The 17,655-nt window shown below is 46.3% G+C and overlaps 1 protein-coding gene across 2 annotated transcripts in view; it reads right to left on the bottom strand.

Annotated features, from left to right (window-relative positions):
• GRID2 (glutamate ionotropic receptor delta type subunit 2) overlaps positions 1-17,655 on the bottom strand; it is a 1,039,989-nt gene that overhangs the window by 1,006,336 nt on the left and 15,998 nt on the right. Inside the window, exon 2 of one of the 2 annotated variants that reach the window (XM_048847025.2) lies at positions 17,447-17,534. The exons of the other annotated variant lie outside the window; for it this stretch is intronic. Coding sequence (XP_048702982.1) covers positions 17,447-17,501 — 55 coding nt within the window. The 5' untranslated portion in view covers positions 17,502-17,534. The remainder of the gene's footprint in view (positions 1-17,446; positions 17,535-17,655) is intronic. 2 annotated transcript variants of the gene reach the window in all.

The raw sequence follows: 17,655 nt of genomic DNA, 5'->3' as shown, positions 1-17,655 counted from the left end.
CATTTCCTGTTTGGCCAGCGTGGCAAGCTGCAGGTGACCATGCAGAGCTCATCAGCACAGGTGACCATGATGGAGTCCCAGAATCGCAAAAGAGCTCCAGCATGGACTGAACGGGAGGTACGGGATCTGATCGCTGTTTGGGGAGAGGAATCCGTGCTATCAGAACTCCGTTCCAGTTTTCGAAATGCCAAAACCTTTCTGAAAATCTCCCAGGGCATGAAGGACAGAGGCCATAACAGGGACCCGAAGCAGTGCCGCGTGAAACTGAAGGAGCTGAGGCAAGCCTACCAGAAAACCAGAGAGGCGAACAGCCGCTCTGGGTCAGAGCCCCAAACATGCCGCTTCTATGATGAGCTGCATGCCATTTTAGGGGGTTCAGCCACCACTACCCCAGCCGTGTTGTTTGACTCCTTCAATGGAGATGGAGGCAATACAGAAGTAGGTTTTGGGGACGAAGAAGATGATGATGAGGAGGTTGTAGATAGCTCACAGCAAGCAAGCGGAGAAACCGGTTTTCCCGACAGCCAGGAACTGTTTCTCACCCTAGACCTGGAGCCAGTACCCCCCGAACCCACCCAAGGCTGCCTCCTGGACTCAGCAGGCGGAGAAGGGACCTCTGGTGAGTGTACCTTTTAAAATGCTATACATGGTTTAAAAGCAAGCATGTGAAAGGATTACTTTGCCCTGGCATTTGCGGTTCTGCCTTTGCAAAAGGTTTCTGGGGAGGGCAGCCTTATTTCGTCCTTCATGGTAGGACACTTTACCACTCCAGGCCAGCAACACGTACTGGGGAATCACTGTAGAACAAAGCATTGCAGTGTATGTTTGCTGGCATTCAACCAAAATCCGTTCACGCGGTGGGAGGAGGCAAAATGCGACCTTGTAACGAAAGCACATGTGCTATGTATGTAATGTTAACAGCAAGGTTTACCCTGAAAGAGTGTAGCCACTGTTTTATAAAATGTGTCTTTTTAAATACCGCTGTCCCTTTTTTTTTCTCCACCAGCTGCATGTGTTTCAATGATCACAGGATCTTCTCCTTCCCAGAGGCTAGTGAAGCTTAGAAAGAAAAAAAAACGCACTCGCGATGAAATGTTCTCCGAGCTCATGCTGTCCTCCCACACTGACAGAGCACAGACGAATGCGTGGAGGCAAATAATGTCAGAGTGCAGGAAAGCACAAAATGACCGGGAGGAGAGGTGGAGGGCTGAAGAGAGTAAGTGGCGGGCTGAAGAGAGTAAGTGGCGGGCTGAAGAGAGGGCTGAAGCTCAAAGGTGGCGGCAGCGTGATGAGAGGAGGCAGGATTCAATGCTGAGGCTGCTGCAGGACCAAACCAGTATGCTCCAGTGTATGGTTGAGCTGCAGCAAAGGCAGCTGGAGCACAGACTGCCACTGCAGCCCCTCTGTAACCAACCGCCCTCCTCCCCAAGTTCCATAGCCTCCACACCCAGACGCCCAAGAACGCGGTGGGGAGGCCTCCGGCCAACCAGCCACTCCCCCACAGAGGATTGCCCAAAAAAAAGAAGGCTGTCATTCAATAAATTTTAAAGTTGTAAACTTTTAAAGTGCTGTGCTTAAAGTGCTGTGTGGCATTTTCCTTCCCTCCTCCACCACCCCCCCTCCTGGGATACCTTGGTAGTCATCCCCCTATTTGTGTGATGAATGAATAACGAATGCATGACTGTGAAGCAGCAATGACTTTATTGGCTCTGCAAGCAATGATTAAAGGGAGGAGGGGAGGGTGGTTAGCTTACAGGGAAGTAGAGTGAACCAAGGGGCGGGGGGGTTCATCAAGGAGAAACAAACAGAACTTTCACACCGTAGCCTGGCCAGTCATGAAACTGTTTTTCAAAGCTTCTCTGATGCGTACCGCGCCCTCCTGTGCTCTTCTAACCGCCCTGGTGTCTGGCTGCGCGTAACCAGCAGCCAGGCGATTTGCCTCAACCTCCCACCCCGCCATAAACGTCTCCCCCTTACTCTCACAGATATTGTGGAGCACACAGCAAGCAGTAATAACAGTGGGAATATTGGTTTCGCTGAGGTCTAAGCGAGTCAATAAACTGCGCCAGCGCGCCTTTAAACGTCCAAATGCACATTCTACCACCATTCTGCACTTGCTCAGCCTGTAGTTGAACAGCTCCTGACCACTGTCCAGGCTGCCTGTGTACGGCTTCATGAGCCATGGCATTAAGGGGTAGGCTGGGTCCCCAAGGATACATATAGGCATTTCAACATCCCCAACAGTTATTTTCTGGTCTGGGAATAAAGTCCCTTCCTGCAGCTTTTGAAACAGACCAGAGTTCCTGAAGATGCGAGCATCATGCACCTTTCCCGGCCATCCCACGTTGATGTTGGTGAAACGTCCCTTGTGATCCACCAGAGCTTGCAGCACTATCGAAAAGTACCCCTTGCGGTTTATGTACTCGGCGGCTTGGTGCTCCGGTGCCAAGATAGGGATATGGGTTCCATCTATAGCCCCACCACAGTTAGGGAATCCCATTGCAGCAAAGCCATCCACTATGACCTGCACATTTCCCAGGGTCACTACCCTTGATATCAGCAGATCTTTGATTGCGTGGGCTACTTGCATCACAGCAGCCCCCACAGTAGATTTGCCCACTCCAAATTGATTCCCAACTGACCGGTAGCTGTCTGGCGTTGCAAGCTTCCACAGGGCTATCGCCACTCGCTTCTCAACTGTGAGGGCTGCTCTCATCTTGGTATTCATGCGCTTCAGGACAGGGGAAAGCAAGTCACAAAGTTCCATGAAAGTGCCCTTACGCATGCGAAAGTTTCGTAGCCACTGGGAATCGTCCCAGACCTGCAACACTATGCGGTCCCACCAGTCTGTGCTTGTTTCCCGAGCCCAGAATCGGCGTTCCACAGCATGAACCTGCCCCATTAGCACCATGATGCATGCATTGTCAGGGCCCATGCTTTCAGAGAAATCTGTGTCCATGTCCTGATCACTCACGGGACCGCGCTGACGTCGCCTCCTCGCCCGGTATCGCGTTGCCATGTTCTGGTGCTGCATATACTGCTGAATAATGCGTGTGGTGGTTAATGTGCTCCTAATTGCCAAAGTGAGCTGAGCGGGCTCCATGCTTGCCGTGGTATGGCGTCCGCACAGAAAAAAGGCGCGGAACGATTGTCTGCCGTTGCTCTGACGGAGGGAGGGGCGACTGACGACACGGCTTACAGGGTTGGCTTCAGGGAGCTAAAATCAACAAAGGGGGTGCCTGTACATCAAGGAGTATTTCAGGCAGGACTGCACGGAGGGTTCCAATAAGAAATGGTGCACCTAAGTTATCGTTGTTATTGGAACAAGGAGGTTAGCCTGGCCTCTGATTGATACATGGCTAGATTTACCTCGCTGCACCTTCTCTGTGAGTGACTGCAGTGTGACCTAGAGGAATGAGTCCCCTAGACAGGGGAGGAGGCAAATGAGTACAAAACAAATCTGGTCTATTTCTTGTTTTGACCCACTCCATCTATCTTTTACATCTTTGGCTGGCAGCAGACGGTGCAGAAGGACTGCATGCCATCCACATCTCATGGCTGCTCGGCAGAAGATGGTACAGTACGACTGCTAGCCATCCCCATCTCTTGCCTGCCTGGCAGAAGATGGTGCAATACGACTGCTAGCAATCCTCATCTCTTGCCTGCCTGGCAGAAGATGGTACAGTACGACTGCTAGCAGTCCGTATCGCCTGCCTGCTCACCATAAGACGGTTCAATAGGACTGACTGCAGGACTAAAGAGAATGACCTGGTCAAGTCACTCCAAATTTAGTCCCTGCGCCCATGTCTGCCCAGGCGCTCCCAGCCGACGCGGCCAGGAGCACCTCGGACACGATGAGGACGACTACCAATCGTATTGCACCGTCTGCTGCCAGAAGGCAAGGGGTTGCTGCTACTGTGCAGCAAAGCCGTACCGCGTCTGCCAGCACCCAGGAGACATATGGTGATGGTTACCTGAGCGGGCTCCATGCTTGCCGTGGTATGGCGTCTGCACAGGTAACTCAGGAAAAAAGGCGCGAAACGATTGTCTGCTGCTGCTTTCACGGAGGGAGGGAGGGAACGGGGGCCTGACGACACGTACCCAGAACCACCCGCGACAATGTTTTAGCCCCATCAGAGCGCTCCATTGTGACTGCTCTGGACAGCACTCTCAGATGCCCGATTGTTTGCCATTGCTCTGACGCTGGGAGGGGCGCTTACAGGGTTGGCTTCAGGGAGCTAAAATCAACAAAGGGGGTGGCTTTACATCAAGGAGTATTTCAGGCAGGACTTCACAGAGGGTTCCAATAAGAAATGGTGCACCTAAGTTATTGTCCTTATTGGAGCAAGAAGGTTAGCCTGGCCTCTGATTGATACATGGCTAGATTTACCTCGCTGCACCTTCTCTGTAAGTGACTGCAGTGTGATCTAGAAGAATGAGTCCCCTAGACAGGGGAGGGGGGGGAAGCAAATGAGTACAAAACAAATCTGGTCTATTTCTTGTTTTGACCCACTCCATCTATCTTTTACATCTTTGGCTGGCAGCAGACGGTGCAGAAGGACTGCATGCCATCCACATCTCATGACTGCTCGGCAGAAGATGGTACAGTACGACTGCTAGCAGTCCGTATCGCCTGCCCGCTCACCATAAGACGGTTCAATAGGACTGACTGCAGGACTAAAGAGAATGACCTGGTCAAGTCACTCCAAATTTAGTCCCTGTGCCCATGTCTGCCCAGGCGCTCCTGATCGACCTCACAGAGGCGACCAGGAGCACCTCAGACATGACGAAGACGGCTACCAGTCGTACTGTACCGTCTGCTGCCACAAGGCAAGGGGTTGCTGCTACTGTGTAGCAATGCCGTACCGCGTCTGCCAGCACCCAGGAGACATAGGGTGACGGTTACCTGAGCGGGCTCCATGCTTGCCATGGTATGGCGTCTGCACAGGTAACTCAGGAAAAAAGGCGCGAAATGATTGTCTGCCCTTGCTTTCACGGGGGGAGGGAGGGAACGGGAGGCTGACGATATGTACCCAGAACCCCCCGCGACAATGTTTTAGCCCCATCAGGCATTGGGATCTCAACCCAGAATTCCAATGGGCAGCGGAGACTGCGGGAACTGTGGGATAGCTACCCACAGTGCAACGCTCCGGAAGTCGACGCTTGCCTCGGTACTGTGGAAGCGCTCCGCCGAGTTAATGCACTTAATGCACTTAGAGCATTTTCTGTGGGGACACACACACTCGAATTTATAAAACCGATTTCTAAAAAACTGACTTCTATAAATTCGACCTTATTCCGTAGTGTAGACATACCCTTAGGATATTAGGATGGGAACACGGTTTCCATCTCATTTGGTCAGGCTGTCTCAACAGCAGGGAACAATTGCGACCTGTTAAGGAAGCATTTGTCTTGACAACACCTTCACTGGTGGAAGAAGATTATAGTTCCTTCTTGGAAAATATAGAACCCAAACTCGAAAAGGTGTGGAGCACCCACAAGTCCCATTTATCTCAGTGGAAGTTACAATTGCACAGCACCTCTGAACAATCAGGCCTATAAAGCTAATCTAAAAGAGAACCAGAATCTTGAGTGCAGCCACATATATCTGTACAGTCACTGTATATGCATTTGGCCAGTCATTGCATTACAAAACCACTTGCCAGGTTATATGATAACCCACTATATAGCTTATCCAAAAGGTAAGCGTCCTAATAAAAATATAGAGCTAGAATGCTATAAAACAATTCTTGTAATTTAGGAAATAAATATCACTTTTCAATTTAAAGCCTGCATACAGTATGCACACTACCAACAGACCAATTGATTAACATTTTTATTAAGCATCCAAATATGTTCAGTACGGGCACCTCATTTACTCTTGCATGATTGGCTTAGAATAGGTAGAGTCACTGAATATTTGGACATTGATACAAGACAGGCATTAGAAACCCCAAACAGAGGAAAATCCAGAAGACAATGCAATCCTGAAAGGAAAGGCAGATACAATCATGGAAAATGACATTAGGTCTTGAAAAGAAACATTACATCTAATGTTACATTTGCAATTCCGTAGTAAAGGTTGTGTTGGGGCCAGCCTTTTAAATCCCACAACCTCACTGTTTCAGTGAAAACTATATATTTGAAATGACATGTGGCCGCACTGTTCTAAGCGACAGTGTTCTCACTCCAGGGCATTCACCCTTATAGTATGTCTGAGTAAATTGCTTTGAAAAAAAATTAACCTCTCCCAGATTTCACTACTCACAAACAACTCCCTTAGAATTACACTATGTAATAAACTTATTTCTTCTTTCTGAATTTGCCTTGCTGAAATGACATAGCTTATTCTACTCACTGGATGCAAATATTCTCTTAGCAGTAGAGTAGCCACTACTGACCTCAGATGACATGGGAATGCCGTTCTGGTAGGCATCACACAGCAAGGAAGTCCCAGCCCTGAAGAGCTTACAGTCTAAACAGACAAGACAGAATGGTGATGCTTAAATTCCCCTTGTGCTACCCTAAAGTCTAGCGTGCTTCAGCAGCAAGTGTGGGAACAGCAAGCTGTGGACTATGAACTGCAGCATGCTGTGAAAACGTCTTGGTTCCTGCCAGGAAGTACGCTCTGCCCTCCCAGCAGGAAGGTTTAGCATCAAAGCTGGGAGCATGAGGCAAGTAGACAGGCGGCTGCTGGACTGGAATTGTGTTCTAGGTTTCCTTAGAAAATAAAACTTCATTCCTGGTGGTTTGTCTGAGTTGGTCTGGTCTGAGAGGAGCATATACTGGCACACAATGCAGAGCACATTGAGCAACCCCAAAGTTGAGTAAAAAGCCAAAAGGCAGACTTACCCTATCTTTAACAACCTCCTACTGAGAGGGGGAACAGGAGTGGGGTTTACATAAGTAAATAGCCCCATGGGGAATTAAGGCATAGTAAAAAGATGAACTGGGGTCTTCAAAACACTTAGGCATGTGCCTGACTTTAAGCACAAGTAGTCCCAGTGACTTAAATGGGACTCCTCATGCATTGAAGAAGCTGGCTGAACTGGGACTTAAATGACTTTCCAATGGCCATACAGCCTGTGGCAGAGCCAGGAACTGAATCCATAGCTCCCAGGCCCCAGTCCTGTTCCTTACTCATCATACCAACCTTCCATTCCAGTATCATTAATGAACATAGGTACTCAGGTGCCACAGTGAAGAGAAAAAATCTATTAGGTCAATAGGAATGGTCATGTACAGACTTCAGTACAGCCCAATATTCCATCTAGTCCGGTGTCCTGCCCTTAGCAGCTGTCAGTGATGATATGTTTCCCTGAAATATCTCATACCTTAAGCTAAATAACTACTGGATCAAAAACAACGAGGAGCACCTTAGAGATGAAGAGATTTATTTGGGAATAAGCTTTCGTGGGCTAAAACCCACTTCATCAGATGCATGGAGTGGAAAATACAGTAGAGAGGTATAAATACAGAGCATATGAAAAGATGGGAGTTGCCTTACCAAGTGGGGGATCAGTGCTAACGAGCCAGTTCAATTAAGGTGGAAGTGGGCTATTCTCAACAACAGTTGACAAGAATGGGTGGAAAATCACTTTTGTAGTGCTAATGAGGCCAATGTAATCAAGGTGGCCCATTTCAAACAGTTAACAAGAAGGTGAGTGTATCAGCAGGGGGGAAATTAGTTTTTGTAGTGACCCATCCACTCCCAGTCTTTATTTGGGCCTAATTTGATGGTGTCCAGTTTGCAAATTAATTCCAGTTCTGCAGTTTCTACTTGGAGTCTGTTTTTGAAGGTTTTTTTGTTGAAGAATTGCCACTTTTTAGTCTGTTTCTGAGTGTCCAGAGAGATTGAAGTGTTCTCCTAGTGGTTTTTGAATGTTATAATTCTTGATGTCAGATGTGTGTCCATGTATTCTTTTGCATCGAGACTGTACATGGCAGAGAGGCATTGCTGGCACATATCACATTAGTACATGTGCAGATGAACGAGCTCCTGATGGTGTGGCTGATGTGGTTAGGTCCTATGATGGTGTCCCTTGAATAGATATGTGGACAGAGTTGGCACGGGGGTTTGTTGCAGGGTTTGTTCCTAGGTTAGTGTTTTTGTTTGTGGTGTGTGGTTGCTGGTGAGTATTTGCTTCAGTTTGGGGGGCTGCCTATAAGCAAGGACCGGCCTGTCTCCGAAGATCTGTGAAAGAGTGATGGGTCGTCCTTCAGGATAGGCTGTAGATCCTTGATGATGCGTTGGAGAGGTTTTAGTTGGGGGCTGTAGGTGACAGCTAGTGACGTTCTGTTATTTTTTTGTTGGGCCTGTCCTGTAATAGGTGATTTCTGGGTACTCTTTGGGCTCTGTCAATTTGTTTCTTCACTTCAGCAGGTGGGTATTATAGTTTTAAGAACGCTTGATAGAGATCTTGTAGGTGTTTGTCTCTGTTTGAGGGGTTGGAGCAAATGCATCTTGTATCTTGGAGCTTGGCTGTAGACAATGGATCGTGTGGTGTGGTCAGGGTGAAAGCTGGAGGCATGTAGGTAGGAATAGCAGTCAGTGGGTTTCCGGTATAGGGTGGTGTTTATATTATCATCGCTTATTTGCACTGTAGTGTCTAAGAAGCGGAGCTCTTGTGTGGACTGGTCCAGGCTGAGGTTGATGGTGTGGTGGAAATTGTTGAAATCTTGGTGGATTTCCTCAAGGGCCTCCTTCCCAAGGGGCCACATAATGATGATGATATCATCAACGTAGCGCAAGCAGAGTAGGGGCATTAGAGGATGAGAGCTGAGGAAGCGTTGTTCTAAGTCAGCCATAAAAATGTTGGCATACTGTGGGACCATGTGTATCCATAGCAGTCCCGCTGACTTGAAGTATAAATTGTCCCCAAATCTGAAATAGTTGTGGGTGAGGACAAAGTCACAAAGTTTAGCCACCAGGTTTGCTGTGACATTATCAGGGATACTGGATCAAAGTTATTTCACCCTTAAGATGGAACAATAGAAAGAATGCTTGAGTGTTTAGAAAAAATTTCGATAATTTCTTTCCTCACATTTACAACTGGAAATTTGAAAGCTTACCAAAATGTTTTCTTCAAATCATATGTACATTATTGAAAGGGTTTGTTTTTTTTTTAATATTGGACTGGTGGACAATGATTTTAAACCAAAAAAACCAAGCACACATAGGATCTAATCTGAAGCTGATCAACGGCGTATTATCACCTAGGCCGACAAGGCCTAGGCCTAGGGTAGCAAATTTATGATAGCCATAGGCGCCAACTTTACCTGGCACTGGTGGGTGCTCGCGCCACCCCCACCCCCGCCCCAACTCCGCCCCTATTTCAACCCCTTCCCCAAATCCCCATCCGCACCGTGTTTCCCCTCCTTCCCCCTCCCTCTCAGGCTTGCTGTGCGAAAGCACTGGGAGGGAGAGGGGAGAAGCGTAGCAGCGGCGGTGGCGGGCTCGGGGGAGGAGGCAGAGGCGGAGCGGAGGTGAGCTGCGGGGGGTCGCGGGGAGCTGCTGCTGGGTTCAAACGAACTTGTAAAAAACTAAAACAAGTTCATATGGGGCCAGGGGTGGCAAAATCATTAATCTGCCACTGAAGCCAATGGGAATACTTCTACAGACTTCAATTAAGTTTGAATCTGGCCCACCAAAATGTGAACTTTGCCAACACATAGAAGGGATGGGTGTAAACAGAAGTATATAAAATTTTGCCTGCCTAACTTGAGACATCTTTTCTAAAGGAGAACAATTATTTTAGTAAAAATAAGAATTTTAAGAAGAGAAGCACCTAATTTTTGAGCTTTTCCATTTTGTTTTCTTTTAACTGATGCCACGCAATCTCAGATATCTACAGTTCTCTCTATTTTGTGTGGCACAGACAGAGAATCTCTTTTCCAACATTTCTCAGAAATTATCTGAACTACCCTTAGATGCTAATAATTACTGAATTGTGCTAGTGGCCAAACAGCAACATTTAACTTGATTAAATCCTTTAAAGTGTGTGACACAATGTGAACTGTGTATCACACGTTGTGTGCGTCAGACCACCATTAAACAAGTAATTGATTTAGCCTTTCCCCCTATTTTGAGGCAATGATTTTTCCTTCACCTAATTTACGTAACTTGTAATTGTTCTGCAAAGCAGGGGACTATTAGCTCCCTCCCCCACTACACTTCCCTTTTCCAGGCCAGGTAAGGGGGAAAAGGTCCGTTTGGGAGTGGGAGCCACATGGCAGCAGGGAGCTGGAGAGATGCCCCATGTACAGCTCTGTCCACAATTTCTGAGATAATCTGTGATTGCCAGATAATACAGCTGAGTGCAGGTCTGTGTGGGACTTATGGGGGAGCATCAGCAGCTGAGCAGGGAGTCAGTGCAGAGGACCCCAATAAGAGAGACTAACTGAACATGCCTTGGAAGGCTGCAAGGGCTTATTTGCAGAAATAGAAATGGGGCTGGTGAGGGCACTGCAGGCACTAGGGCTGAAGAGCCCTGACTCTTGCTCTGACTGCCCATAGATGCAAACAACTGCTATTGCTCACTTGAACTGTAACTGTTTAAGTCTCTATACCTAGGTTATTTGCAAGCTCTCTCTTTCCTGACAGCCCCAGTAAAATACTTTGTCACTTAGCCACATGTCTGGGTGTTTATTGGGACCCACCAGGATTAGCACCAACAAGGCCTAGCTGCTAATGCATGTACAGTGCTCACCGCTTAATTGCAGTACACCTTACATGTTACTGCCACCCTAGGGGGCTGGTGTACTGGGCAGCCATAACAATTACAAAGCAAAGAGCATGGTACTGCACTCTGCATCCTGGTGACCTGTCCAAAGGTTTTTCCTTTCATACTCAAGACAGATTGTACTTGTGCTTCATAAAGTGAAGTTCTTATCCTCACACTCTAGGACCTGTGTTACACAAGAAATCAGACCAGATGATCGTAATGGGGTTCTTTCTGATCTTAAAAATCTATTTAAAAAATTAAGTGTATTAGCAGTTCCATTGCTAGATCAGAGACACTGTCCCTGACAATTTGCACCTGAAGGCCAAATATCTCTCTCCACATGGCACAAAGGCAAAAGTGTGCCAATTCCCTTGCTGCACTTCATGCCAAACTCCTTGGCTGTACACGTGTAAGGGTACTGTTGCCCCCTTACTGACATTCAGTGGGGGTGTTTTGGTTGGGCAGCTCCCAGTACTAAAAGGGGAAGGGTCTATGGGAAATCAGGACCCTGCGACTGATAGTCCCCAGGAGGCTAATCAGGGAGACAGGAGGCCAGAGACGTCCCGTCCTCCATGAGAGCTGGAATTGCCTGGGTCAGACAGAGTGGGGCCGAGCTAAGGAGAAAGCAGGGGCCCAAGCTGAGCTGCGGAGCAGAGCTGTGCCAGATCCAGAGAGCAGACCCTGTCCTGGGAGCAGAGCTGCAGCCCCAAAGCCAGAGGCACAGCCCAGAGAGAGCAGACTTGCCCTGGGAGCAGAGCTGCAGCAACCAGAGCCAGAGGGGCCAGAAAAGCAGCCCACAAAGCAGGTCAGTGCTGGGAGCAGAGTCACAGAAGCAGCCTGCAGAGCAGACCTGTCCTGGGAGCAGAGCTGCAGCAACCAGAGGCAGAGGGGCCAAAGAAGCAGCCCAGGGAGCTGGAGGCAGAGCAGCAGCAGTGCAGAGACAGAGTGGTGGAGCTGGGGCTGGAGCAGTCCGGAGCTGGGTGCAGTGAGCAGCTGGGGAGAGCGAGGGGGACCCTGGGCAGCAGGCCCAGCACAGGGAGACACCTCAGCCAAGGGGCTCTGCAGGCCAGGCTTGGATCGTAACCCCGACAGGGCAGGGGCAACACTGGGAAGAAGGGCCTCCTACCACTTAGGGCCTGAGAGCGTGTGGCCACCACCAGAGCCAGTGTCCAACCCACAGCATCCCTGCAGCACAGCCAGGGCCTGAGAAGGAGGCCTGGGACCTACAAGGAACAGACTGAACTGCCCTGACATTCCAGAGACACTGTTTGTGATGTTCCCTGTCACAGAGCGGGTTGATGTGTTTCCTTTAACCTTTCCCGTTTTTCCTTATTCTTTTTAAAAATTAATTGTTGATTAAATAACTTGCATTTGTTTTAACTTGTATGTAATGCTCAGTGGGTCAGAAAAGTGCCCAGTGCAGAGAGAGTACCCCGGAGTGGGGACTCCCTAGCCCTTGTCCTAGGTGACCACAGCAGGGTTGGGGGTCGAGCCCCTCAGGAATCCTGCGCCCAGCCTTGTTGCGGTTACGAGGACTCTGTCAGACAGGAGAGTGGAAGGGGAGTCCTCAAGGGCAGAGAGGCCACTGGGTAAAGGAAGTGGGAGCGAGGACTCAGATCCTTTCACTAGCCCACTTCACCAAGGTAGTGCAGAAGCCAGGAAAGTTCCCCACAATAGTGGGACTATTCCCCTGCTTACACACGGTATGATTTTATATAGGAGAACAGCTATCTGATTTCTACTTAGACTCTATGTAAAAAGTAGATTGACCAAGAACAGGCAGACAAATAAGCCATTTAACTATATTCATGTTTTTAAGCGCTTTGGCTCAAAATTCAGCTTGTGCTTAGAAAAATATAATTTGACAACACAAATGTCGAGAATAAAAGGGGACAAAAGACCCCACAGAATGGAAGTATTTCCATTAATGTGTATGTATTATATAGTTTTAATTTCACTACAAACAGCTCAATATTTAAACATTCCCCTGCATTGCTGGAAACTAAAAGACAAGGGAGTAGACAGTCTTGCCTAGTGGTCACCACTGGGCTGATGTCCACAAGTCAAGGACAGCTACAAGGTGGGAATCAGCAAGCAGGGACCAGAGTAATTGCTCAAGCCAGGATGAACAGGCGAGAGTCAGGCCAGGATGGGCACTGGAGATCAGAGGTAGTTACCAGGCTGGCATCAGGATGCAAGGTCACAGTTAAGATGGTGGTCAGAGAATGGGGATCAGAAAGCAAGATCTGTCGTAGAGCACAGCAAACCACAAGTCTTCATGACTGCCCAGACACCTTTGTGGGGCACTCTCCAGGGTTAAACATGGAGCACAGGCAAATCAGAAGGCCACAGGGTGCTGCGATTCCAGACACATTGGGCAATACTTCCTGCTGCTGCAATGCCTAATCTCCACAGCATTCCTTGGCTACGGCTTTGCAGCCACCAAGGGCAATGTGCGAACATCAACTATCTCAACCTCTTGAGAAAAGGGTTCGAGGCCTGGGAATCCTCAAATACTCAGGTACAAGGCATTGTACTGGTGCATGTAATCTAGAAAGTGAAACTGACTAAAAACAAATGGGACAGCCATCTAAGCTGAGTGAAATGCAGAAAAGCATATGTGGCAGAAATAAGGGGTAAATCTTCAGCTTATTGAAATCAGGTTAATGCTTTTGGAGTTGATTGCTATATGCCAATTTACTCTGGCTAGTTTTTATAATTCTAACACTTCATACTAGTAGCACAACTAAGAACATTGTAATTACAACTGTGTGAAGTTTTTCCTACAAATAGTTGTTTGTCCCAAAACTGATTTTTTTGGTAAACGTTTTGCCAACTTGCAAAATAGTTTAAGCTGAAAAATTTTTTGAAAGTCAAAATGTTTAGTTTCAATATTTTCAAAATACAAAATGAAAAGTTGGCACATTTTGAGGTTATGAGCATGCCCCACCTTTTGCACCAGAGGGGTTTGCATAGCGGTATGCACCAAAGAGCTGCTCTGCAACTCCCCCATGTTGATGATGTGGATGCAAACCAAAAGGTTTCTACTTTGCATTAATATAGTTCTGTTTGAAGAGGACTATGTTAATGCAAACTAGGAACCTTTTAGTTTGCACTTTCAGTATCTATATGGCGCAGTTACTTCAGCGTGCACTTCTGTTCACACCCCATAGTCCAGTGGGTCTCAAACTTTTTTACTGGTGACCCCTTTCACATCACAAGTCTCTGAGTGTGACCCCCCTCATAAGTTAAGCATGCTTTTTAATATATTTAACACCATTATAAAATGCTGGAGGAAAAGCGGGGTTTGGTGTGCAGGTTGACAGCTCATGACCCCGCCCCCCCATGTAATGACCTCTTGATCCCGAGGGGTCCCGACCCCCAGTTTGAGAACCCCAGCCATAGTCCGTACTGTGGGGTAGCGTAGACATGCATGATGTTTCATTTTGAAATTTGGATTTTTTTTTAAAGGGCAAAAAAATATAGCCCAAGATAAAACTAAGATAAACAGTTTGGGGTCAAATGCAATATTTTGGATTCAATTAAATATTTTGTTGAACCCAGAACAAAAGTTTTCGAAGCTTTTTGTTTTGACAAGAAAAAACTGGAAGAATTCTGGTTTGGGTTAACCTGAAACAGAATTTGAGGGGATTTATAGGTTTGGCCACAAAACTGAAAATTCAGTTACTCAACTCAGCTCTTAAGCTATTTGAGGGTTAGGTTAGTATATCTAGGGTCACCCGCACCTACGGTTTGCTCCTTCTATCCCACATATCCCAGCCACTTTAGACAGGACAACAATTTTTCCCACAGACATTAAATGATACTATGTAATTCTTGGTATTACTGTAGCAACTGGAGGTCCTAGTCATAGACCAAGACCCCAGTGTGCTAAGCGCTGTGCAAACAGAACAAGTCATTACCTGCTTTGAAGCAATTATAATCTATATTGCAATCTTGCTCCCACTGAAAGCAACAGGGGCTTTACCTTTCTTTTTATAGGGGCAGAAATAGGAGAATGATTTTTAATGTTTAAGGCAATGGGCCAAATATCTCTTGATGCATTGTTGATTGTTCCCAGAGAGCATGCTCAGTATGCGTTCATATATAGCATCACCATCAGGTCTGATCACCTTCCAGGATTTTGTTTGTTTGTTTGCGCTTGACAGTCATGAGACACAGTGATACCAAAGCTCCAAATACATTATGAATTACAAATTATTTTTCATTTCATGGCAGTTGATATTAAGCTCAACGAGGCTGTGCAGGCCTCAAAACAATTTTAAAAAACAAGTAATCCTACAGACGCACTTGGACTCCGTCTTTGCTGTTTTACTTATTTAAAAAAAAAAACCCACACCTTTCTAGAGCATTCCCATGCTCCAGTGCATTACCACTGTAACTGTGGACCAATAAAGCAATAGCGTTATAGAAAGCGTTTAACATTTTCAGCAGAGGATTAGGGATACAGCAGATCAGGAATGAGTCCATGCTTCAAGTCCAGGTTAATTAGAGAAGTCTAATACCTCACACAATATATCAGGAAAACATAACATGGAAAGACTTCATTGCATCTAAATATACACCACCATTTGAGGCAACTTCTCATTAAAGTAGAAATTTCAGTGATTTTTTTAACTTTTACTGTCCTATACAAATACCGCTGATCTATGTTCAAACGTTTATTTAACGACTCTTGATCAATTATAAATGTGTTCTGCTAGTTCAGTTGATTAAAGTTACATTAATAGCTCAGTTATGGAGGACAAAACTAGTGTTAAAAATGCACTCATTAGTAAATTGGTGCCAATATACAGATCTGCCAAAAATGTAACAAGCTTTCACCTCAACTGCAATAACCTCCAATGATTTGTCTTCCATTCTATAATTATTTTCTCACAGAGTATAGTTCTTTCAAGGATGTAATTGATGCAAATAATTTAGGGATGGACTAAAAATAAATAAATCTCAAGATCTACTGGAAAGAGTAAACCAATCAAATGCATATTCAGTATATGTATAGGTTTATGGATGACTGAAAACGTCCTCAGTAACGTACAGTTCACAGAATGCATCATGTAACATACTATAATATTGCAAAATAAAATGGAAACACCTTCTATAAAACATGATCCAAAAAGCTTATGAGTAGACAAAAATTAGAACATTAGAACTCTGCTTCAGGAAGTTAGAAACACTGATATTTTATATGAATTATGTGGTTAACCCAAGGAAAAATTAAATCCTCTAATTTTCATCCTAGATCCCATAAGAATTTGCATCAATGTAAGCACCCAATATTCAACTCATGTAATACACTGCAGATTAGATGGCTCAAGCGACCAGAAGTGGGACAGAGTTTTCAACAACTCAAGGCAACTGGTTCACATCTAGCCAAGTTCATTAGAAGTTCAAAAGTCATTACTTTCTGATCACACAGAGTACCAAATAGTTAAGTGAGCTGGTGCTGTCAGTCAGGTTTCTACAGGGCAGTTGTCCATATCACCATCAAAAATGCTGAAGCACAGAGACCAAATTGCTTTCAGGTCATGGGTAGGAAGGATGGTCTTGTGGCTTGGGATTTGGGAGATCTAGGTTCAGTCTGTGTCTCTGTCACAAGCTTCCTATGACATTGGGCAAGTCACTTCTCCAATCTATGCCTGTATTCTCTGTTCTACTGAACAAGGATACTACTTTCATTCTCCCCCTCCTTTTATGTATTGTCTGTTTAGCCTGCAAGCTCTCCATGGCAGTGATTGCCTCTTACTAGGTACACATATAGGCCAAGGGTCCTGGTCTTAGTCAGAACTCTACATACTACTACAATTCAAATCACAATAATAGTAACAGTTCAAGCATATTGGTGGACTTAAAATAGTTTTAGTTTTATGTGATTAAATTATGAACGTCAGTGATGGTCGGTGCCCAAAAGAGCTGGGCTGAATGGAAGAAACCTCTCCTTCTCTTGTCCGTTTGTCTCCCAAGTAAATGTTTATATTACCCACAGACATATTTTTGATCTTCCAAATAAAATCTCAGTTTGGGGCTCTTCCCTCTCCCCAAGAAATAAGTTGTGCTCCCAGCAGTTCTAACTTTCCACTACTCCTCTTTCCGCTTTAAGTGGGTAGGCACCCTCCATACTACCCACCACAGTTCTGCTCCCTATTTCAACCCCAGTGGGTCAGAGGCTGTTCCACATTCAACCTCTCTGTCAGGTCACCTCCACCTTCCCCCCATGACTGGGTCTTAGCCCCTCACCCCATTTCTGTTTTTACCACCCTCCTATTTGGTTCTTCTGAGAATCTAACTAGATGCCTCTCTACACCTCTAAGCACCTAAATACCTTTAAAAGTCTGGCCCCTGAAGGCTAAAGTTTTTCAAGTTCCACAGGGGGAAAAAAAAACACCCCATAAGCATGCATACCTCTTAGCTCCTCTCTATACATACTGTGAAGGGAGTTCTCCTCTCAGGCACTAGATCCCTACCATTCCCTCCCTGCCCTGTACTCTTAGGTTATGTCTGCAGTGCAGTTATGTGTCCACTGTGTCAACTGACTTGGGCTTAAAGGGCTTGGGCTCTGGGGCTGTTTAATTACAGCGTAGACATTGAGACTCACGTTGGAGCCCGCTCTTTGGGACTCCACAAGGAGGGAGGGTCCCAGAGCCTAAGCCCAAACATCTACATGGGTCAGCTGCAGGTGTATAATTGCAGTGTAGACATACCCTTAGTGAAGTCTGGAGTAGACGACTCATCTTCCTTACAGCAGCACCTCACCATAGGTGAGAGGGACAAGTGTTCTCGGCTGTGCTGCTGGAGAACAGAGAAAAGAAAAGCATCTGCCACAAAGAGCTTTTGTTTGCTCAAAGAAATAAAGGAAAGGGGATTTAATAGGTAGAGCTCAGCCTCATTAGCCCCTTATGTAGTTCAATCT

Source organism: Caretta caretta, chromosome 4 (assembly GCF_965140235.1).
Source record: "Caretta caretta isolate rCarCar2 chromosome 4, rCarCar1.hap1, whole genome shotgun sequence".
NCBI lineage: Eukaryota > Metazoa > Chordata > Testudines > Cheloniidae > Caretta > Caretta caretta.
This window is presented reverse-complemented; position numbering and strand designations above follow the sequence as displayed.